The following is a 23,948-nucleotide window of genomic DNA, read 5'->3' on the forward strand; positions in this document are numbered from 1 at the left end:
ATAATGTGACAGACGCTTCACATGCCTCAGGTTTAACTTGTTTTAATGGTGTACAATTATGACCCTAACTGTTCCTAGTTAGCTATGGTGCCGCCTCTCCTCACCCCCCCCCCCCCCCCGCACTGCCCTCACAGTGACCCTCAATCTTCTTAGCCGTCTGTGTAATGACGCCACATCTAGGTGTGCCCGCAGGATGAACATCAGAGGTGAAGGCAGCCTGATGCCGACCGCGCCCTGTGGCCTTTGATGCCCCTGGCGGGTGTCCTCTGGAGGGCCTGGGGCTGGAGGGCCCTGGCTGACTTGCTGGTGGCACACACCTCAGTGCGTCACCCTGTTCCACACACACATCCCAAAGGTGTGCCGTTGTCGGGAGGGGGGCGGGGGGGCCTCGGGAGAGCTGGTGACCACCGTTCTCTCCCTGCATGGCAGCGCCAGGTTGGTCTCCAGTGCTCTCCTCTCCAGGAACACACAGAGCAGGAGAAGAATCTGCCTGTGTTTTGTCAGACTTCTCTAAAATTATAATTGCGTCAACTGCTGAAGAATATTTGTGCCATGGTGCAGGTTAAACACTGAACCAATTTCAGACCCTGGCCTATTCCTGCAGTCCCACTTCTGTACCTACCTCAGATATCCTTCTTCAATCTACAGATCGTTAAAACCTGAGTTTAGCAGCAATACTACAATCTAAGTAGAAGATGCTGTACAGAGCACACTGACTAATATTTGAAGTGTAGACACTTATTCTCACGGATGCCCTCCACCTGAAACATTAACCTGCATTTTTCTGACAGATATGTTGTATATTCCCAGCATTTTCTACTTTTATTTCAAAATTGCTCTATTGGCAGCTAATCTCCTGTTTCTTTCTATAGTTGTGATGGTGTTTGTTCTGTGGGCCCCCATTCTTCATCAAGATATCACAGGAGAAGTAAATGATCAATATAATGATTCATTCATTTCAGCAAATACTCCACATCCTACAAGACCAGAAGACATAGGAGCAGAATTAGGCCACTCGGCCCATCGAGTCTGCTCCGCCATTCAATCATGGCTGATATTTTTCTCATCCCCATTCTCCTGCCTTCTCCCCATAACCCCTGATCCCCTTATTAATCAAGAACCTTTCGATCTCGGTCTTAAAGACACTCAGTGATTTGCCCTCCACAGCCAACTGCGGCAAAGGGCAGGATTCTCCCGCAACCTGCGGGACGGGCTGTACCGGCGCCAAAGAGTGGCGTGAACCACTGCGACGCCGGGTCGCACGGAAGGTGCGGAATCAGCCGCACTTCCGGGGCTAGGCTGGCGCTGGAGGGGTTGGCGCCATGCCAACTGGTGCCGAAAGGTCTCCGCCGGCCGGCGCAAGTTGGCGTATGCGCAGGAACGCCAGCGTGTTCTGGCACATGCGCAGAACTGCTGGCGTGTTTCCTGCGCATGCGCAGGGGTTTCTTCTCCACGCCGGATATCGCGGAGCCTTACACAGGCTGCCGCGGAGGGAAAGAGTGCCCCCATGGCACAGGCCCGCCCGCAGATCGGTAAGCCCCAATCGCGGGCCAGGCCACAGTGGGTCCTCCCCCCCTCCCCCCCCCCCCCCCCCCGGGGCCGAATCCCTCCGCGCCCCCCTGAGGACTTTGCAAGCCGCCCTCAAAGCCAGGTCCCGCCGGTATGGACCTTGTCCATTTCACGCTGGCGGGACTGGCTGAAAACGGGTGGCCGCTCGGCCCATCAGGGCCCGGAGAATTGCCGGAGGGGGGCCACTGCCAACAGCCCTCGACCAGCACGGTGCAATCCCTGCCCCCGCCCAAAAACCGGCGCCAGAGAATTCGGCAGCCGGCGTCGGAGCGGCGGGGCGGGATTCACGCTGCCCCCCGGCGAATCTTCGACCCAGCGGGGGTTCGGAGAATCCGCCCAAAGAGTTCCACAGATTCACCACCCTCTGGCTGAAGAAATTCCTCCTCATCTCTGTTTCAAAGGATCGTCCCTTTAGTCTGAGATGGCATCCTCTGCTTCTAGTTTTTCCTACAAGTAGAAACATCCTCTCCACGTCCACTCTATCCAGGCCTCGTAGTATCCTGTAAGTTTCAATAAGAACCCCCCTCGTCCTTCTAAACTCTGAGTACAGCCCCAGAGTCCTCAACCATTCCTCATAAGACATGTTCTTCATTCCAGGGATCATTCTTGTGAACCTCCTCTGGATCCTATTCAAGGCCAGTACATCCTTCCTTAGATACAGGGCCCAAAACTGCTCACAATGCTCCAAATGGGGTCTGACCAGAACCTTACATAGCCTCAGACGTACATCCCTGGTCTTGTATTCTAGCCCTCTCGACATTGCATTTGCCTTCCTAACTGCCGTCTGAACCTGCACGTTAACCGTAAGAGAATCGTGAACAAGGACTCCCAACTCCCTTTGTGCTTCTGATTTCTAAGCATTGCCCCATTTAGAAAATAGTCTATGCCTCTGTGGTAGTCAGTATTAGGGGTATTACGGTACCCTGAATAATGCTGTAAGACCATTGGTGTGGGAGGTACCTGAGACTGTTATTTCATTGGTGAAGCCTGCCTGCTGGTTCCGCCCAGTAAGGCGGTGTATAAGAGCCTGTGTCTCCCCAGCAGCTGCATTCTGTACCTGCGCTGCTGGGGGAAACATCTAGTACAATAAAGCCTTCAATTGTCTCCAATCTCGCTTCAGGAGTTATTGATCGAGGAGTTCTACCGTGCGCTCCTGGTGTTAGGGAGGAACTGTGACTGCCCGCAAGTTTCGGCCAGTAACCACACAGAACCTTTGATCCGGGACGCTTTCGTTGCAGGTATGTTGTCCTCCCAAATCCGCCAGCGATTGCTGGAGAATGAGACACTAGGCCTCAAGGAGGCACGGCCCTTGCTAGCTCCCTGGATGTGGCCTCCCGAAACGCCCGCGCTTACGTCCCTGACCGCGCGGCAGCCCCAAGGGCAGCTTGGAACCCCCGCGGCCGACTCCGATGCATCCCCCCACAGGCTTGTGCTGCGAGACTGCCAGGCAACCCCGGGGGGGCCCCGCTGCTATTTCTGCGGGCTTGCCAAACACTCCCGGCAGCGCTGCCCGGCCCGCTCATCCATCTGCAAAGGGTGCGGCAAAAAGGGCCATTTCGTGGCAGTATGCCAGGCCCGGGCGGTCGCCGCGGTCTCCGGGGGCGAACCAGGACCGCCACCACAACTCTCTCCACAATCCACGTGCGGCCAGTGGGCGCCGCCATCTTCCTTCTCCAGAGCCACGTGCGGCCTCCGGGCGCCGCCATCTTGTTCCCCGGGGACCACGTGCGACGGATGGGCGCCGCCATGTTGTACACCTCCAGCCATGTGCAACCAGTGGGCGCCACCATCTTGGTTGGAGTCTCAGGACCCCGACTCGGATGACCACACACCGCCCGAGGAAAACATCCAACTTTTGCCACGACTCGCCTCGGTGATCCTGGACCAGTCTCGGCTGCTAACACTCTCGACTGCGACGGCGACCGTGCTCATCAATGGGCATAAAACATCCTGCCTGATCGACTCCGGGAGCACAGAGAGCTTCATACACCCCAATACGGTAAGGTGCTGTTCTCTTCCCATCCACCCAGTGAACGAAAAAGCTCCCTGGCCTCCGGGCCTCACTCGGTAGAGCTCAAAAGGAGCTGCTGAGTTTGCCGCGTGGGGGCTGAGTTGCAGACACTCCGGCTTGATTCGGAGCTCCATTCCTTAAAATCTAGTACAATAAATTGATGCTCGATCAATAACTCCTGAAGCGAGATTGGAGACAATTGAAGGCTTTATTGTACTTAACTTTTAAATTCGGCGGCCCTATACCACCCCCCCCCCCTCACTGTCTGCAGCCTCGCGACCCTCAAAGTCGATCCGCCTTCCCTGTTTGTGAATCTTACCCCGGATTGCAAACCCGTCGCCACCAGGAGCAGACGGTACAGTGCCCAGGACCGGACCTTCATTAGGTGAAGCATAGGATGGTCATCGGTTACAGTCAGACCATCGCAGCTCGACGCGTACCCTCTCCGCCGCATATCTGATCTGGTCGATCAGATTGCACAATACAAGGTCTTTTCCACGGTGGATCTAAAATCCGCCGACCACCAGCTCCCCATCCGCCCGAGCGACCGCAAGTACACTGCATTCGAAGCAGACGGGCGGCTTTACCACTTCCTAAGCATTCCCTTCGGTGTCACAAATGGAGTCTCGGTCTTCCAACGAGAGATGGACCGAATGGTTGACCGGTACGGTTTGCGGGCCACGTTTCTGTATCTCGACAACGTCACCATCTGCGGCCACGACCAGCAGGACCACAACACCAACCTCCAAAAATGTCTCCATACCGCAAAAATCCTTAATCTAACATATAAAAGGACAAATGCGTGTTCAGCACCGATCGCCTAGCCATCCTCGGCTACATGGTGCATGATGGAGTTAAAGGCCCAGATCCCGAACGCATGTGCCCCCTCATGGATTTCCCCCTCCCCCACTGCTCCAAGGCCCTGAAACGCTGCCTGGGATTTGTTTCGTATTATGCCCAGTGGGTCCCCAACTATGCGGACAAGGCCCGCCCACTAATTCAATCCACAGTTTTTCCCCTGTCGGCAGAGGCTCGCCAGGCCTTCAGCCGCATCAAAGCGGACATCGCAAAGGCCACGATGCACGCCATCAACGAGTCCCTCCCCTTCCAAGTCGAGAGCGACGCATCCGACGTAGCTCTGGCGGCCACCCTCAACCAAGCGGGCAGACCCGTGGCCTTTTTCTCACGCACCCTCCATGCTTCAGAAATCCGCCATTCCTCAGTTGAAAAGGAGGCCCAGGCCATAGTAGAAGCTGTGCGGCACTGGAGGCATTACCTGGCCGGCAGGAGATTCACTCTCCTCACTGACCAACGGTCGGTTGCTTTCATGTTCGATAATGCACAGCAGGGCAAGATAAAGAACGAAAGATCTTATGGTGGAGGATCGAGCTCTCCACCTACAACTCTGGGATCTTGTATCGTCCCGGGAAGCTAAACGAGCCTCCTGATGCCCTATCCCGCGGCACACGTGCCAACGCACAAGTGGACCGCCTCCGGGCCCTCCACGAGGATCTCTGCCACCAGGGGGTCACTCGATTCTTCCATTTCATTAAGACCCGCAACCTGCCCTACTCCATCGAGGAGGTCAGGACCGCCCCCAGGAATTGCTAAATCTGCGCGGAGTGCAAGCCGTACTTCTACAAACCAGAGAAAGCGCACCTGATAAAGGCTTCCCGTCCCTTTGAACGCCTCTGTATGGACTTCAAAGGCCCCCTCCCCTCCACTGATCGCAACACGTACTTCCTGAACGTGATTGACGAGTACTCCCGGTTCACATTTGCAATTCCCTGCCCCGACATGACAGCAGCCACCGTCATAAAAGCCCTCCACAGTATCTTCATGCTGTTCGGTTTCCCCACCTACATACACAGCGATAGGGGATCCTCCTTCATGAGCGCCGAACTGCGTCAATTCCTGCTCAGCAAGGGCATTGCCTGGAGCAGGACGACCTGTTACAATCCCCGGGGAAACGGGCAGGTGGAGATGGGGAACGGAACGGTCTGGAAGACTGTCCTACTGGCCCTACGGTCCAGGAATCTCCCAGTCTCCCGCTGGCAGGAGGTCCTCCCGGATGCTCTCACTGCTGTGTACCACGACCAACCAAACCCCTCACGAACGTCTCCTTGTCTTCCCTAGGAAGTCCTCCTCCGAGACCTCGCTCCCAACCTGGCTGGCAGCTCCTGGACCCATCCTGCTCCGCAAACACGTGCGGGTGCACAAGTCGGACCCATTGGTCGAGAGGGTCCACCTCCTTCACGCTAACCCTCAATACGCCTACGTGGCGTACCCCGACGGCCGACAGGATACGGTCTCCCAATGGGACCTGGTGCCTGCTGGATTCCCACCCACACCTCCACAACCGAACCCACCCTCCCTCCCACCACGCACCCCACAGCTGCCTCCTTCCCAGGTGGATCGGTCCTTCCACTGGTCCCATCTTGGGGTGATGAAGCTGCTGAAGAAGCCGAAGCCACGTTCCCGGAGCCACGGATGCCCGAGCCGGCACCTACATCACCGCCGAAGCTCCGACGATCGCAGAGGATGACCAGGGCCCCCAATCGACTAATTGCTTCATTCTGACTGTAAATAATTACTGTAAATAGTTGTGACACCTTACGAGGCAAAACACTGTGCTAATGTATACTGGGTACCACCATAACCTCAACCTCTACTGTATCACGCGAGACCACCACCCCCGCCGGACTCTTTTTTTAACAGGGGGTGAATGTGGTAGTCGGTATTAGGGGTATTACGGTACCCTGAATAATGCTGTAAGACCATTGGTATGGGAGGTACCTGAGACAGGAAGATCATTGGTGAAGCCTGCCTGCTGGTTCCGCCCAGTAAGGTGGAGTATAAGAGCCTGTGTCTCCCCAGCAGCTGCATTCTGTACCTGCGCTGCTGGGGGAAACATCTAGGACAAGAAAGCCTTCAATTGTCTCCAATCTCGCTTCAGGAGTTATTGATCGAGCATCAGCCTCCATTTCTCCTTCCAAAGTGCATGACGTCAAACATTTCCACATTGTATTCCATCTTCTTTACCCACTCTCCTAGCCTGTCCAAGTCCTTCTGCAGCCTCCCTGCTTCCTCAATACTACCTGTCCCTCTACGGATCTTTGTATCACCTTCAAACTGAGCGGCAGTGCCTTCAGTTCCTTCTTCCAGATCGTTAGTATATATTATGAAAAGTTATGTTCCAGCACAGACCCCTGAGGCACACCACTAGTCACCGGCTGCCATCCTGAAAAAGACTCCTTTATTCCCACTCTCTGCCTTCTCCAGTCAGCCAATCCTCTATCCAGACCAGGATCTTACCCTTAATACCTTGGGCTCTTAACTTATTTAACAGTCTCCTACGCTGCACTTTAATAAGTTCTAACTTTAAACAAGACGCAGGTATTAAGATGATACACAAAAACTATCTCCAGGTCATGGTCACGAATAGGTCAACACCTTTATCACTCAAATTAGTAATTAAAATAAATGTTGAAACCTTGATTTCGCTTTCAGTGCTGAAAACCTGGTACAAGAGTAAAAAATATCGGAAAGGCACAGCAGACCAATTAAAACCAGGTCGAGCCTGTCATCAGAATCAGCCAGTTCCGGCATTTCCATCATGTATTTTGCTTGTAATAGATTATCATAGAATTTACAGTGCAGAATGAAAATGGAAAACTGGGAAAGTTAATTGCTAATTATCAGAGGGATTAAAACTGACAAAAATCCTGGACTAAACATGCGAAACATGCGGAATATAAAAATCAATTGAGACCATTACCCTCTAAGTGCTGGTTTTAAATTGCTCAGAAATCTATTAATAGCCCAAGTAGTGTCATCTAAAAATAAATTGCAACGAGCAATAACACATTAAGCAGTTCCTGGGCTCAATAACAGAGCTAAGTTCAGTTCTTATGGGTAACGCCTTTTACCCATAGAGGTATGTCTTTTACACACTTTTGCTCTTTGTTTTGATCTGTAATTATCCTAAATTGCCACCTTACTCTGACTCTGAAACGCTGAGGCTAGACGTCCCCCTGGCAAACAGGAAGTTGCAGCAACCCAGTTAACGCTAATGTGAAACCCCTGCTAGCTTCCTGCGATTCTCCCTCACACTGCTCTCGTCAGCCTTTCTTGGTGGGGGAGTCTAGGACATGGGTCAGAACTTTAAAATCACAGCCAGAAGCAGAGTTAGAAAACGTTTCACGCAGAGGCTGGTATAAGTGCAAAAGTCTCTCCCACAACCCGAACCCTAATCATTTTAAATCTGAGGGCAAGGGTTTTTCTGCTATTGCGCAGATATAAAAGGAACGGAGCCAAGGCCACAATCTCACTGATTGTCAGAGCAGGTTCAAGGGGCTGAATGGCCCCTGCCTGGATCGATTTTCCTCTATCCAATGGTTTACTACTACTCGAGGCAACGAGATTGCAATTCTGCTGAAACGGGTAAAGGTTTTCTGAGCTTGCTGCAAATTAAAGGACAATCGCATTACTTTCTCAGTAAAATGATAGGAGTAACAGCTATAAGGGTATCCTAATTTTCCAACCCAGCCACGAAGGTGCTGTTGGTAGAAGTGACTTTCACCAAACCAAGAACTGCAGTAGCTGGGGGAGGTTAGTGATCTCACAACTGTGACTAAATGAAACCAAGGCCTTGGTGCTAAAACATGTCACCAACCGCATCTACCATGTAGGTAACCTCATTCACTTTGTTGTCCAGCGCGTGAGGGATCGGGGGACTCACTTCCTCAAAGGGCGACCTCCTCATTATTCAAAATAACGTCCTCAGCTCACTGAACCGGTCTACAGGTTTCTGCTAGTTTACAAAACAAATTGATTCAAAAGGACCAGAAAGCTTCACCTCCCATCATCATAGCTTGCCTGACCTCAAATGGGACATGCCTCCATGATGCTCACTTGCTTCTAAAATAGTCTTTTCTGCCCACCAAGGGAAAAATGATCATAAAACCAGCGCCACAAGAGGACAATTGAGGATAGACCATGGACAGTGAAAACCACGGGTCTGGAGGACCAGGAGATGAACGATTTATAGGCAAATAGATAACACAGCTCGTTGGAGAGGGTTAGGTTGGAGGTGAACTGGCAAAAGACCGTTGGTAAAGACTGGACGAGGTTCACTACTTGTAGTTTCAACTTGTCTTTCCTTACTGAATACCTTGACACTCACTTTGTCAAGGACAAACATTACCGTGTGTATAACTAAACAAACTTTTTTGTCTTTTGTATCACTGTGGTGAACCACTGTACACCTGTATTAGGGGTTGTAAGGTAGGACCTGTACTACAGGTTCGCCGGTAGCCCCTGCCGGCTGGCTCCGCCCAGTAGGAGGAGTATAAATAGGCATGTCCTCCATTCAGCTGCCATTTCGCCAACTGCAGCAGGAGGCCACGTAGCTGACTGCAAGAAAGCCACAGTTGTACCCAACCTTAGTCTTTGTGCAATTGATCGTGCATCAGTTTATTGCAGTCAGATTTTCCACAGGATGGACATCCGAATCAAACCAGATCGCCTGCAGCTGGATCCGCAATCGACCGACGCCAGAAAGGACTTTAATCACTGGCTCGCTTGCTTCGAGGCCTACATTAACTCAGCGACCACCCCACCGACGGAGGCTCAGAAGATACAGGTCCTATATTCCAGGTTGAGCTCAAGCGTGTTCCCGCTGAGCCAGAACACCCCAACTTACGCGGATGGCACTCCTCAAAGAGAAGTACGCGCAGAAAGCGAACACACTCTTCGCCAAGCACGTCCTCGCCACTCACGCTCAACTCCCTGGTGAGTCCATCGAAGACTTCTGGCGGGCTCTAATCCCACTCGTCCGGGACTGTGACTGTCAGGCCGTTACGGCTGCCGAACATTCTAATCTCCTCATGTACAACGCTTTCGTAACGGGGATTGGGTCGGACCTCATCCGACAACGATTGCTGGAAGGGCCCACACTCGACCTAGCGGAGGCAAAAACATTAGCGCTCTCCATGACGGTCGCCTCCCGTAATGTTCAGGCCTAACCCTCCAGCCGCACGGCCCACCACTCCTCTCCGTCCTGGACCCTGCAAACGACCGCCTCAGCTGGAGCCCTGCCTAGCCAATACGCCTGAGCCACATGCAAAACCGCGCACCCCGGGGGTCCCCGATGCTATTTCTGCGGTCAGCAGAAGCAACCTCGCCAAAGCTGCCCGGCCCGCACCGTTACATGCAAGGCTGCGGCAAAAAGGGGCACTTCGCCGCAGTGTGCCAGGCCTGCGCAGTCGCCGCTATCGCCTCCTCCCCCCAAACGCACAATGGGCACCGCTCTCTTCATCCCCATGGACCACCCGTGGCCAGTGGGCACCACCATCTTCACCTCCCGGGGCCACGCCCAGCCAGTGGGCGCCACCATCTTCTCCCCCTCAGTCCACACGCGGCCCATGGGTGCCGCCATCTTGTCCTGCTCCACCAACGTGCGGCCCATGGGTGCCGCCATTTTGTTCGGATCTCCAGCCGCCGCCATCTTGCCTTCCCTGTATTAGGTGATGTAAGGTAGGATCTGTACTACAGGTTCGCCAGTAGCCCCTGCCGGCTGGCTCCACCCAGTAGGAGGAGTATAAATATGCGTGTCCTCCATTTAGCTGCCATTTCACCAGCTGCAGCAGGAGGCCACGCATCTGACTGCAATAAAGCCACAGTTGTACCCAACCTTAGTCTTTGTGCAATTGATCATGCATCAATCACAGAGATTGACTTGACGGAAGAGGTGAACCACTCCAATGATTAACCAGGCACTTCCAGATCAACAGCTGATATCATGTTGTCACAAGTATCAATATAAAGTGATTCCCTTGCAAAGAATTAACAAGACCGTCAGGAGGGTTGTTGTTGGGTAAGTCGCTCACTACTAATAAGAATGAAAGGCTGGGCAGAGAAGGAGAGTGGTCTTCCTCCAAGGAGGGCTGACGCGGGTGGAGCGTGGGGAAACTCAAAAATCAGGGGCCTCGTTTTCAAATGAATAATTACTTGGGAGCACCAAATTCAGAACAACTCCACTGTAGTTGGTTAAACACACATATGCTATTAAATTGCAGATTGTAGGAAATAATTTTCTTAATATATTTCAAAGACTTAGGAAAGGCCCCCCATTCCCCTCCTTCCTCCCCCCCCCCAATTCCATGACCCTCCCACACTGTCCCCTCCCCCGCAACCCCCCCCCCCCCTCCCCCCCATTCCCCCCGACTACCTGTTCCACCTTCCAAGCGTCCGTGGAACATCACCCCATGGTGATGGGCCTGTGTCGGCACTGGCAATACACAAGGCAGGAGAATGATGATCACTTACTGTGAGGTTAGCTCTGGTGCTCCACAGTTGATGCCAAAGTCTGACTCCTGTCTTTCTTGCTGACAGCGCACCCACACCCATCCCCTGAACAGGATGTGCACTGGGGGTGTTTGACCTTGGATCACTGTGTCCGTGGGCAGGGGGTGGGGGGAGCGTAGGGCAGCAGGGGTTGGGGGTGCAGGCAGACTTGTAGGAAAACCTTGCTGTGGTCACAACGTACCCGAACATTCAGGGAGTGGAATTACTTTCCGTTCTCCAAAATGTCCAGGTAGTGAGCTGAAACGTTCTCATGGGTGCAGTAGGTAGCTCATTGCATCTGAGGGAAGCCTGTCAAAAGTGCAAACCCCATGTCGGCCTGTGTCTGAGACACCACATCCATCGTGAAGTTAATGTACTTTCCCAATGAGCCAATGCCCATGACCATTCCTCCGATTAGCTCAGCCGTCTGCTGCATTGGTTTTCATCATATTGAGGTATGACCTCCGAGGTTTGTTGTCATGTGAGAGTACCTTTAAGAAATGGGTGTTTAAGAAATGTACCTTTAAGAAATGGGTGTTTATCAGTTATGTCAGAGTGTGGGTGGAGCTGGGCTATCTGTCAGCTTTTTACTTTCGTTTTAGGCTGTTTGCTGCAGGGTGTGTCTTAGTATCGTTTTCAGAGCTGGATAGCTGCAGTCACAGCCAGAAGGGGTATTAGTCTCTCTCTCTGTAATTGAAAGACTGTATATCGATCCTTTGGTGATTTAAAACTAATACCTGCTCTCAGTAGTGACTTTAACCTGATGTGCTTCTGTTTAAGGTTTTTTTAAAGTCTTATGGATGTTACAAGGACAGCTTAAGCATTACTTAGTGTTGTCTTCTTTGGGGGTTGTATTTGAATTGATGGTTGCTAAGATGTTCACTGTATGTTTTAAAAATGTTAACTTGAGTCCATAGAATAAACTTTGTTTTGCTTTAAAAAATACTTTTCCATTTCTGCTGTAGAGTGGGCCGTGTGCTCCCCATACCACAATCGATTAAAAGTTGTGGGCCAGGTGAACTCCATTATACACTTTGGGGTTCTCTAAACCCATAACAAATTGGGGGCTTGAGGGGAATAAAAGGCTATCTATTGGATTGGCTTAGTGAACTTAAAGACAATGAGGGGTGAGCATATTGTGGTTGCTTTTCAGGTGTGGTATTTCAGTTTAAGTAGGGAGTGTGTTGTGGACAATGACTCTTTCAGAGACTCTGAAGTTTTTGGGGGTGGAGACGGTCACACGCAGTACCTTACGGACAGAGACTAAAAGCAGACTATTAGATTTGGCAAGAACATTGCAGTTAACATTACCTGACAAAATGCGAAAAGGTGAGGTAATTATGGCAGTGGCTAAGCATTTAAAGTTGTCTGAGATACAGTTTGACTCATTGGAAACAGCAAAAATTCAGTTACAAATTAAACAAATGGGACATGAGAAAGAATTCAAGCAGCTTGAATACGAAAGAGAGGAAAAATAAAGAGAAAGAGCAGAAAAAGAAAGAGAAAGAGATAGAGCGGAAAAAGAAAAGGAGAGAGAAGAAAGGAGAAAAGAAAGAATAACCCAAGCAGAACAAAAAGAAAGAGAAAGGGAGATACAGATCAGGGAAAAAGATAAAGAGAGAGAGTTTGAACTTCAGAAAATGGCCATGAAACATGACCGTCAGTTAAAATTGGCAGATGTAAAGGGAAACGTATAGTTGGATGATAGTGATGAGGACAGTGAGAAAGAGCGTGAAAGTCGAAGGCTTGGTGGGGATCTATTTAAATATGTCCAAGCATTGCCAAGGTTTGATGAGAAGGAGGTAGAAGCCTTTTTCATTTCATTTCAGAAGGTAGCTAAACAAATGAAATGGCCACAGGCCATGTGGGTATTACTGATTCAAACAAAGCTGATAGGAAGGGCTAGTGAAGTGTTTGCATCACTACCGGAGGAGGTATCTGGGACGTATGAGGAGGTGAAAAAATCCATCTTGGGTGCATATAAACGAGTGCCTGAAGCCTACAGACAAAGGTTTAGAAATTTAAGGAAATAATTTTGTCAAACATACATGGACTTTGAAAGGATCAAACAGAGTAATTTTGAAAGGTGGATAAGGGCTTTGAAAATAGACCAAACGTATGAAGCTCTCAGAGAAATTATACTTTTGGAGGAGTTTAAAAATTCAATTCCTAATGCAGTGAGAACTCATGTGGAAGAACAGAGGGTTAAAACAGTGAGATTAGCAGCAGAAATGGCAGATGATTATGAATTAGTTCACAAATCAAAGCTTGGTTTCCGACATCAGTTTCAGCCTGTGAGAGATAGAAACTGGGGACATGAGAAATACTCAAGTGGACAAGGTAAAGGTGATTGGTTGGGAGATAATAAGGAGAGTGTACCCCAGACTAAAAAAGAAATCAAGGACGGTGGAAAAGTAATGAAAAATGTCAAAAGTTTTCACTGTAATAAACTAGGCCATGTAAAGTCACAGTGTCGGTAGTTGAAGAAAAGCACTGGGAAGGCTGATGTGGTAAAACAGGATAAGGCAGTGGGGTTTGTTAAAGTAGGAAAGTAAAGTCCAAGTGAAGCGAAGGAGGTGCAAAAGATTGTACAGCCTGATCAAGAGGTGATTGATAAGAAGGTGCCAGATCTCATTAAATAATTTATTTGTGTGGGTAAAGTTTACTCATGTGTATCAGGAGGAGCAGGTAAAGAAGCCACAATTTTAAGAGATACGGGAGCTAGTCAATATTTAATGGTAAGAGATGAGGAGTTATGTAGTCTGGGAAGAATGTTGCCAGAAATGATGATAATATGTGGAATTCAGGGTGAGAGGAGTGGCGTGCCATTATATAAGGTAAGGTTGTAAAGTGCAGTGAAGAGCGGTGAAGTAGTAGTAGGAGTAAGAGAGAAACTATCTTGCCCAGGAATACAGTTTATCTTGGGTAATGATATAGCTGGATCGCAGGTGGTAGTGATGCCTACTGTGGTTGATAAGCCAGTGGAAAATCAGACAACTGAAGTGTTGAAGGACGAATATCCTGGGATTTTTCCGGATTGTGTAGTAATAAGGTGTCAAAGACACAGGTTAAGACAAGAGGAGAAATCAAAGAGTGAAGATGACGTTGAAGGGCAATCATCACAAACGATTTTTGATCAGATGGTTGAAAAAGTGCAAGAACAGGTGGAGGATAAGGCGGATATTTTTAGTTCAGGAAAATTGACGGAGTTACAACAGAAAGATGTAGAAATAAAACGGATATATCAGAAAGCATATACAGAAAAGGAATCTGAGAGTATACCAGAGTGTTATTACCGTAAAAGTGATGTCTTGGTGAGAAAATGGAGACCTGTACATATGCAGGCGGGTGAAAAGTGGGCAGACGTTCATCAAGTAGTATTGCCAGTAGGGTATAGAAAGGAGGTGTTGCGAGTTGCACATGAGGTACCAGTGGGAGGTCATTTGGGAATAAGGCAAACTCAAGCTAAAATCCAGAAACATTTTTATTGGCCTGGACTACATAAAGATGTAGTTAAATTTTGTCAATCATGTCACACATGTGAAGTGATATGGAAACCTCAAGCAGTGATAAAACCAGCACCCTTAACACCCATTCCAGCATTTGAGGAACCTTTTACAAGGGTCCTAATTGATTGCGTAGGACCGCTTCCTAAAATGAAAAGTGGGAACCAATATCTTTTGACTGTAATGGATGTGTTTACTCGGTTTCCAGATGCCATTCCAGTACGTAATATTATAGCTAAAATGATTGTGGAGGAGTTACTTAAATTCTTTACTAGATATGGACTACCCACAGAAATACAATTGGATCAAGGATCAAATTTTACCTCAAGGTTTTACCTCCCTTTCTTTTTCTTTTTGTTCTGCTAGGGCTATTCTTTCTTTTCTCCTTTCTGCTCTCTCCTTTTCTTTTTCCTCTCTCTGTCTCTCTTTCTTTTTCCTCTCTCTCTCTCTTTCGTATTCAAGCCACTTTCACTGTTTCTCATGTTCCATTTGTTCAATTTGAAACTGAATTTTTGCCATTTCCAATGAGTCAAACGGTATCTCAGGCAACTTGAAATGCTTAACCACCGCCATAATTACCTCACCTTTTCGCATTTTGTCAGGTAATGTTAACTGCAATGTCTTTGCCAGACCCAACAGTCTGTTTTTACTCTCTGAAAGTAAGGTATCACGTTTTATCGTGTCCACCCCCAAAAACTTCTGAGCCTCTGAAAGAGCCATTATCCACAACACACTCCCCACTTAAATTAAAATACCACACCGGAAAAGCAACAATCCTTCACTGTCTTTAAGTTCACAAAAGCCTATCCAATAGATAGACTTTTATCCCCCTCGAGCCCCCAATTGTTATGGGAGAGGCGTTTTCAGAACCCCAAAATGTATCATGGAGTTCAACCAACCTCCCCCTTTAATGCTATTGTTGCTTTTCCGAGCACACGGCTTGTTCTCCAGGTGTGATACAGCAATTATGGACAAATGGTTTTTAAACACAAAACAGTGAACTCAACTTAACCCTTTTAAATAAACTTTGGATCTCTTAACACCCCTTACTTCAAAGACAGCCCTGAAATTATTACAACACTAAATAATCCTTCAGTTATTCCTTTCAACACCCAAGAAAGACTTAAAACATTTAAACAGAAACACATCAGGTAAAAGGCTTTACTATTATGAGTTTAAATCACCCAAATGATCCAGATATAGTCTTTCATGGCAGAGATCACAGCAGATCCAGCTCACTGCAAACACAGACACACACCAAGCTCTTTTCAAACTCAAACTAAAAAACTGCAAAATGGCTGATCTAAAGCCCAGCTCCACCCACACTCTGACATCACTGCATTTCTTAAAGGTGCATTGCTTAAACATCCATTTCTTAAAGGTACCCTCACATGACACTATACATGATGTAGATGTGGGAAATGCAGTTCCAATCAAACAACACCCATGCAGACTTAACCCTTTAAAATTGGCACAAGTTAACAAAGAGATTGAGAGTATGCTTAAAAATGGCATAATTGAAGTGGGTTGCAGCCAATGGAGCTCACCCATAGTGATGGTACCTAAACCAGATGGTACCCAAGGGGTGTATGTGGACTATAGAAAGGTTAATGCAGTTACAAGATTGGACTCTTATCCTATCCCACTTTTGGAGGATTGCATTGAGAAAGTGGGTCAAACAGCTTTTATTTCCAAACTGGATTTACTTAAAGGTTACTGGCAGGTATCTTTATCCGAAAGGGCAAAATAGATTTCAGCTTTTGTGACTCCAGATGGTGTATACCAATTCAGTTATGTCATTTGGCATGAAAAACGCCCCAGCCACATTTCAACGGTTAACTAACAAAGTTGTTTCAGGATTACCCAATTGTGCAGTGTACATCGACGATCTGGTAATTTTCAGCCAGACATGGAAAGAACATTTAAAACATCTGATGGAGTTATTTGATCGTCTTCTGGAGGCGTGTATGGTACTAAACCTAGCCAAAAGTGAATTTGGAAAAGCCCAAGTCACTTTCCTTGGCCATACAATTGGACAGGGCCGAATGGTCACATGGGATGTGAAACCAACAGTTATTGAGGAGTTTCCGATACCCTCGAGACAAAGGGAAATAATGCGATTTCTTAGCATGAGTGGATTTGATCGAACATTTGTGCAAAGGTTTTGTAGCGTGGTTGCTCCACTGATGGGTTTGCTGAAGAAACATCATAAATTTCAGTGGACAGCGGACTTTCAACAGGCATTTGACTACCTGAAAGCTGTGATAACCTATGCTCCTGTGTTGGAGAATTACAAGAGACTCTGTGATCAGATTGAAATAAAGTATCTGACTTTAAAGAGAAATGCCGAGGTGTAGAGACGGATCATGCAGAGACCTTCTTGTTCAAAGAGACTGTCAATCAAGAAGGATTTCAGTTGGAGGAAGAAGAACAAAAGAAAATGGACTATATTATAATACCTGCTTGCGTGTGTTGTTTTTTGAAACGATAAAGTATATTTACTGTGTGCATTTATTAAAGGATAGTGAAAAGGTGAAAAATGAAACCATCTTGAAGTTGATGGTTTATTTTCTTTTTCTTTAAAGGAGGTGTCATGTGAGAGTACCTTTAAGAAATGGATGTTTAAGAAATGTACCTTTAAGAAATGGGTGTTTCAGAAATGTACCTTTAAGAAATGGATGTTTATCAGTGATGTGAGAGTGTGGGTGGAGCTGGGCTGTCTGTCAGCTTTTTTACTTTCGTTTTAGGTTGTTTGCTAAAACTGTGTTTTAGTTTCGTTTTCAGAGCTGGATAGCTGAAGTCACAGCCCGAAGGGATATTAGTCTCTCTCTCTGTAATCTAAAGACTGTAAATCGATCCTTTGGTGATTTAAAACTAATAACTGCTCTCAGTAGTGACTTTAACCTGATGTGCTTCTGTTTAAAGTTTTCTTTAAGTCTAAAGACTAAAGTCTAAAAGGACAGTTTAAGCATTACTTAGTGTTGTATTCTTTGGGGGTTGTATTTGAATTGATGGTTGCTAAGATGTTCACTGTATGATTTAAAAAGGTTAACTTGAGTTCATAGAATAAACATTGTTTTGCTTTAAAAAATACTTTTCCATTTCTGCTGTACCACACCTGTAGAGTGGGCCGTGTGCTCCCCATACCACAATCTATTAAAAGTTGTGGGTCAGGTGAACTCCATGATACACTTTGGGGTTCTCTAATCCCTGGCCCATTACACTGTACACCCTTACCTCAGGGTAAAACCTGGTTGTCCTCCTCCCCTGCTGCTCCTTCCTGGTGTGCACTATCAGACCAAAAGACCATAAGATATAGGTGCAGAATTAGGCCACTCGGCCCAGCAAGTCTGCTCCGCCATTCAATCATGGCTGATATTTTTCTCATCCCCATTCTCCTGCCTCCTCCCCATAACCCCTGATCCCCTTATTAATCAAGAACCTATCTATCTCTGTCTTAAAGACATTCAGTGATTTGGCCTCCACAGCCTTCTGCGGCAAAGTGTTCCACAGATTCACCACCCTCTGGCTGAAGAAATTCCTCCTCATCTCGGTTTTAAAGGATCGTCCCTTTAGTCTGAGATGGTGTCCTCTGGTTCTAGTGTTTCCTACAAGTGGAAACATCCTCTCCACGTCTACACTATCAAGGCCTCGCAGTATCCTGTAAGTTTCAATAAGATCCCCCCTCACTGCATTGCACTGCTCTGCATTGCCTCTACTCCGTATCCTGGTTTCCTACCCCTGGCCTCACGGTGATTATTTTCCTGATGTGCCAATGTTTGAAGGTCCCATCCCCATTTTGTCTCTTCTCCGGAACACTCTCCTTCCTGACACCTGGCTGTCTGAGTCAGGAAGGGGGTAAATGTTGCCTTTCCAGATCCAGCAGCTCCGCCCTCCTCCCTTGGGTTATAGACCAGTAAACCTAACATCGGTAGTGGGGAAATTCTTGAATCCATTATCAAGGACTTTATAGCGGAACATTTAGAAAGCAGTGGCAGGATCAGTCAGAGTCAGCATGGATTTATGAAGGGAAAATCATGCTTGACAAATCTGTTGGAATTCTTTGAAGATGTAACCGGTACAGTCGACAAAGGGGAGCCAATCGATGTGGTATATTTGGACTTTCAGAAGGCGTTTGACAAAGTCCTGCATAAGAGATTATTGTGCAAAATTAAAGCGCATGGGGTTGGGGGCAGTGTATTGAGGTGGATTGAAAACTGGTTAGCAGAGAGGAAACAAAGAGTAGGAATTAATGGGTCTTTTTCAAATTGGCAGGCAGTAACCAGTGGGGTACCACAGGGATCGGTGATGGGACCCCCGCCATTCACAATATATATTAGTGATTTGGATGAGGGAACAAAATGTAACATCTCAAAGTTTGCAGACGATACCAAGTTGGGTGGGAGGGTGAAGTGTGACAAGGATGCAGGGATCCTACAGCAAGATCTGGACAGGTTGGGCGAGTGGGCAAATCAATGGCAGATGCAGTATAATTTGGATAAGTGTGAAGTTATTCACTTTGGAAGCAAAAACAGGAAGGCAGATTACCAACTGGATAGTTGTAAATTGGGAGAGGGGAGTGTGCAGTGGGACCTGGGTGTCCTTGTGCACCATTCGCTGAAGGTAAGCATGCAGTGCAGCAGGCGGTAAAGAAGTCTAATGGTATGTTGGCCTTCTTTGCGAGAGGTTTCGAGTACAGAAGCAGGGATATGTTGCTGCAATTACACAGGATCTTGGTGAGGCCACACATAGAATACTGTGTGCAGTTTGGTCTCCTTTTCTGAGAAAGGGTGTTCTTGCTCTCGAGGGAGTGCAGCGAAGGTTTACCAGGGATGATTCCAGGGATGGCGGGATTGTCATATGAGGAGAGATTGACTAGGTTGGGATTATTCTCGCTGGAGTTCAGAAGAATGAGGGGGGATCTCATGGAGACTTATAAAATTCAAACGGGACTAGACAGGGTAGATGCAGGGAAGATGTTCCCAATGATGTGTGTGTCCAGAACCAGGGGTCACAACCTGAGGATTCAGGGTAAACCATTTCGGACAGAGATGAGGAGACATTTCTTCACCCAAAGAGTGGTGACCCTGTGGAATTCATTACCACAGGAAATAGTTGATGCTAAAACATTGAATATATTGAAGAAGCGGCTAGATATAGCACTTGGGGAGAATGGGATCAAAGGCTATGGGGAGAAAGCAGGATTGGCTTATTGAAATATCAGCCATGCTCTTGATAAATGATGGAGCAGGCTCGAAGGGCCAAAAGGCCTCCTCCTGCTATGTATCTATGTTAAAGCCAGGCACCTGCCATTGAAATTTTTGCCACTACCTTGGCTATCATGACAACTTTGCAGCGTTATCCAAAGGAGTCATAGAATTCATAGAATTTACAGTGCAGAAGGAGGCCATTCGGCCCATCGAGTCTTTTCCGGCTCTTGGAAAGAGCACCCTACCCAAGGTCAACACCTCCACCCTATCCCCATAACCCAGTAACCCCACCCAACACTAAGGGCAATTTTGGACACTAAGGGCAATTTATCATGGCCAATCCACCTAACCTGCACATCTTTGGACTGTGGGAAGAAACCGGAGCACCCGGAGGAAACCCACGCACACACGGGGAGGATGTGCAGACTCCGCACAGACAGTGACCCAAGCCAGAATCGAACCTGGGACCCTGGAGCTGTGAAGCAATTGTGTTATCCACAATGCTACCGTGCTGCCCCTAGGGTCCCTGGACTTATTTGGGAGGGTGACTTACCTCTCCAAGGAACTTAGCAAACTTTAGATATTCTCCTGATAGGTCAAGGCAGCTGCGGTTTTACATGTCCAAAGTGCGAAAATGGTGGAAGCTGGGTTTGAGGGCGGGACTCAATTTGTGTCTTCAATGTCATATTGGATAAGCCTGTGACCTACTCTGTCATAGCACGAGTTCAGGCCTAAGTATAGTTTCAGATGCACTGTTAACTTGCTATCCAAATTAGTACGAAGAAAGTCCTAAGTAAGAGCACTAATTATTAAGCAGTTCAGAAAATATAATTACGCAATATATATTTGCATCAAACCTTATTTGGTAACTTTTATTGTTCCATTATTGTTAATAGGTTTCACATGCAGCAGGAACAGGACATTCACAGGAAAGCTGCTGTCTCTGTTACATTCAGTAACTACAACCAGGAAGTAAGAAATTGAGGCAAAATGGCTCACATGGGAATTCAGATCATTGGCTTTTTCCTTGGCCTCTTTGGCCTGTTTGGAACTTTGGTCGCCACTGTCTTACCACACTGGCGCAGAACAGCCCACGTGGGCGCCGATATCATCATGGCCATGGAGTTCATGAAAGGACTTTGGATGGAATGTGTCTGGCAAAGTACTGGCATCTACCAATGCCAAGTCCACCGTTCACAGCTGGCATTGCCTCCAGACCTGCAGGCAGCTCGTGCTATGATGGTCATTTCCTGCTTGCTTTCTGCACTGGCCACTTGCATTTCCATCATGGGTATGAAGTGCACTGTGTGCTTGAAGGAATCTTCATCCAAGAATAGCATTGCCGTCTCCGGAGGAATCTGTTACATCCTTGCTGCCATCATGTGCCTCATTCCAGTGTCCTGGTCAACCAACGACCTGATACGAGACTTCTACAACCCAATGATTCCACCCGGAAACAAATATGAAATGGGAGAGGCTTTGTACATTGGCTTTGTGTCAACAAGCGTAATGCTCATTGGAGGGACTCTCCTCTGCTTGTCCTGTCCTCAGCAGAGAAATGGCTGGCCCTATCAACCACGGGATTCATTTGTACAGACTGCACCTCCGTGTAGGCTACCAGCTGTGTGTAAGGGCAACCCAACTTCACAACCATTAGCCTCACATAGCAGCTACCGTTTACATGACTATGTGTAAGCATGGCAAAGAAAGACTTGAATTCAAACCTTGCTTTGTTTTTATAAAACATGATCTAGAATAGAAATACTTAATTTCAACGTTCCCGGATATAATTGCTCCGCACTTTGTGAATAAACAAAATATAAAAAGGAGGGTTCTAGTTCTGCGGAAGAACCAAGTCACTTTATTTGGAAGTGGGTTTATGCGAGGGTGGCATGTTTTCGTTGATCTTGTGTTAAAAAAAACTATCTTTCAGTATAGCCATGTCTACTCTGTGTACTAAATTACCAGCATTGAGCAAAATGTGAACATTTGGATTTTTGCATTGAAGTGTTCAGAGTGGACCTTCAGTTACAGGTAATGAAGTCAAATTTGTGCCTTGAAGACTGCAAACATGCTATTTTGCTATCGAGATGTCTTGGAAACTAAAGCAAGTGGAGAAATGTATTAATTATTCCCTCAAAAGGCTTCAGTGTCTTTTATTAACTTAAAAATATGTTCTATGTAAAAGCTGTGCAAAGCTTTTCAGTTGAAAATGCTTGGTTAAAAACATATCCTTTGATGCTTATTTAACAGATCAGGTTTGAAGGGTAACATTTGTAATCCAAATTTGTTTGAAACTGGAATAATGTCAAAAGGAATATGTGGCCTTGAAATGTTAATTTTGTGTGAATCTTTAGGTCACATTCCAGTTTGCTTTCATGATACTTTTCTGTTTGAGCGAGTCGTTTAGAATTTGAGAGTAACTCTATTTTTATTAAACGTTTCGGTTAATAGTTGATAAGAATACTTAATGAACAAAGTAATATTTATCTTTCACTTCTCTGTATGACAAATACCAAAAACCAAGTGTTATGGGCGAGGCTTTTCAGAACCCCAAAATGTACCATGGAGTTCAACCAACCTCTCCCTTTAATGGATTTGTTGCTTTTCCTAGCACACGGCTTTTTCCCTAGGTGTGGGATTACAATTATGGACACGTGGGTTTTTAAACACAAAACACTGTTTATTCCATGAATTCAACTTAACATCTTAAATAAACATTGGATCTCTTAACACCCCTTACTTCAAAGATAACTCAGAAAATATTGCAACAGTAAATAATTCCTTAAAATGTTCCTTCAAACATCCAAGAGACTTAACACCTTTAAACAAAATCACATCAGGTTAAAGGCTTCACTATTATAAGTTTAAATCACCCAAATGATCCAGAGATAGTCTTTCATGGCAGAGATCCAGCTCACTGCAAAACACAGACACACACGAGCTCTTTTCCAAACCAGAACTTCTCAAGCTGCTGTCTCAAACTGGCTTTCTACTTTTAAACTGCTCTCAGCAAAACCAGCCAGGCACTTTTTTAACTGCAACTTCAAAATGGCTGAACTGAGCTGAGCTCCACCCACTCTGTGACATCACTGTTTTCTTAAAGGTACATTGCTTAAACATCCAGTTCTTAAAGGCACTCTCGCATGACACAAGTTAGTTGCAACCTTTTGAGTTAAGGGTCAAGGGATGTCATATATTGATATAAACAGAAAAAGCAATCGACTAAATGTGAAAGAACCTGTATCTGGTTTCTATTTTCTTCTTTCGGATGCTACCAGCTTTGCCATGCAGTGCCGCGCTGGAATTGGTCATTATGTGTTGAGATTTCTTTCTTCTGATTTCCGTCTTCCAATTAGTCAAGTTGTTCATCATGACTTTCCTGACAATGTTGCTGATGTTCCCATGATGCTGAAGTTTACCGATTTCACCTGTGTTACACACCATTTTATCAGACAACCAATCATCAGTAATCAAAGAAGCACGTAAAACAATGAAGAAACTACTCTGCTGTTTGCAATACCATTTTACCAACAAATGCAAACTAATGTACACAGTTATACACAGTGCAACTTGAGGATCATGGGCGGGATTCTCCACTCCCGCACCAAAGTGCCCACGACAGGTTCACGACAGTGCAAACAGCCCCTATCCCGACCGATTCAGGGCCCGATAATGGGCTAGGAGTGGGGCCGCGTCATTTACACGCGCCAGGCCTTGTCGCCACGTAAAGGCGGCGCCGCATACATGACGCGGCCGGCGCCGCATAACTGGCGTCACCCGCGCATGCGTGGTTGCCATCCTCTCTGAGTCCGCCCCGCAAGAAGATGTCAGACGGATCTTGCGGGGCTGCGGAAGAAAGGAGGTCCTCCTTCAGAGAGGACGGCCCGACGATCGGTGGGTACCGATCGCGGGCCAAACCCCATTTGAGGCCCCCCCCGGTGCGGGATCCCCCCCCCCGCAGGCCGCCCCCCCAGCGTTCCCGCGCTGTTCCTGCCAGCAGCGACCAGGTGTGGACGGCGCCGGGGGGAACCCGCCGTTTTGGCCTGGCCGCTCGGCCCATCCGGGCCTGAGAATAGCAGGGGTGCCAGAGAATCACCATTTTGGGTGTCTCCGGCGATTCTCCGGCCTGCGCCGCGGGGAACTCGGCGGGGCCGTTCTCGCCGCTTGGGAGAATCGTGGGAGGGCGTCGGACTGGGGTCGCGGGAAAATTTGGCGACCCAGGCGATTCTCCCAACCGGCGTGGGAGTGGAGAATCGCGCCCCATATACCTCAACAAAATGCATTTATCTCCTTTTTTATTTA

General features: G+C 47.5%; 1 protein-coding gene across 4 annotated transcripts in view; it reads left to right on the forward strand.

The window, feature by feature from the left end:
• The window catches only part of LOC140428729 (claudin-14-like), a 58,046-nt gene extending 35,956 nt beyond the window's left edge, over positions 1–22,090 (forward strand). For all 4 annotated transcript variants that reach the window (XM_072515448.1, XM_072515447.1, XM_072515450.1 and 1 more), the window contains one exon: positions 20,540–22,090. In XM_072515448.1, coding sequence (XP_072371549.1) covers positions 20,634–21,338 — 705 coding nt within the window. In that variant the 5' untranslated portion in view covers positions 20,540–20,633 and the 3' untranslated portion in view covers positions 21,339–22,090. The remainder of the gene's footprint in view (positions 1–20,539) is intronic.
• The last annotated feature ends 1,858 nt before the right edge of the window (positions 22,091–23,948 follow it).

Source organism: Scyliorhinus torazame, chromosome 8 (genome assembly GCF_047496885.1).
Source record: "Scyliorhinus torazame isolate Kashiwa2021f chromosome 8, sScyTor2.1, whole genome shotgun sequence".
NCBI classification, from domain to species: Eukaryota; Metazoa; Chordata; class Chondrichthyes; order Carcharhiniformes; family Scyliorhinidae; genus Scyliorhinus; species Scyliorhinus torazame.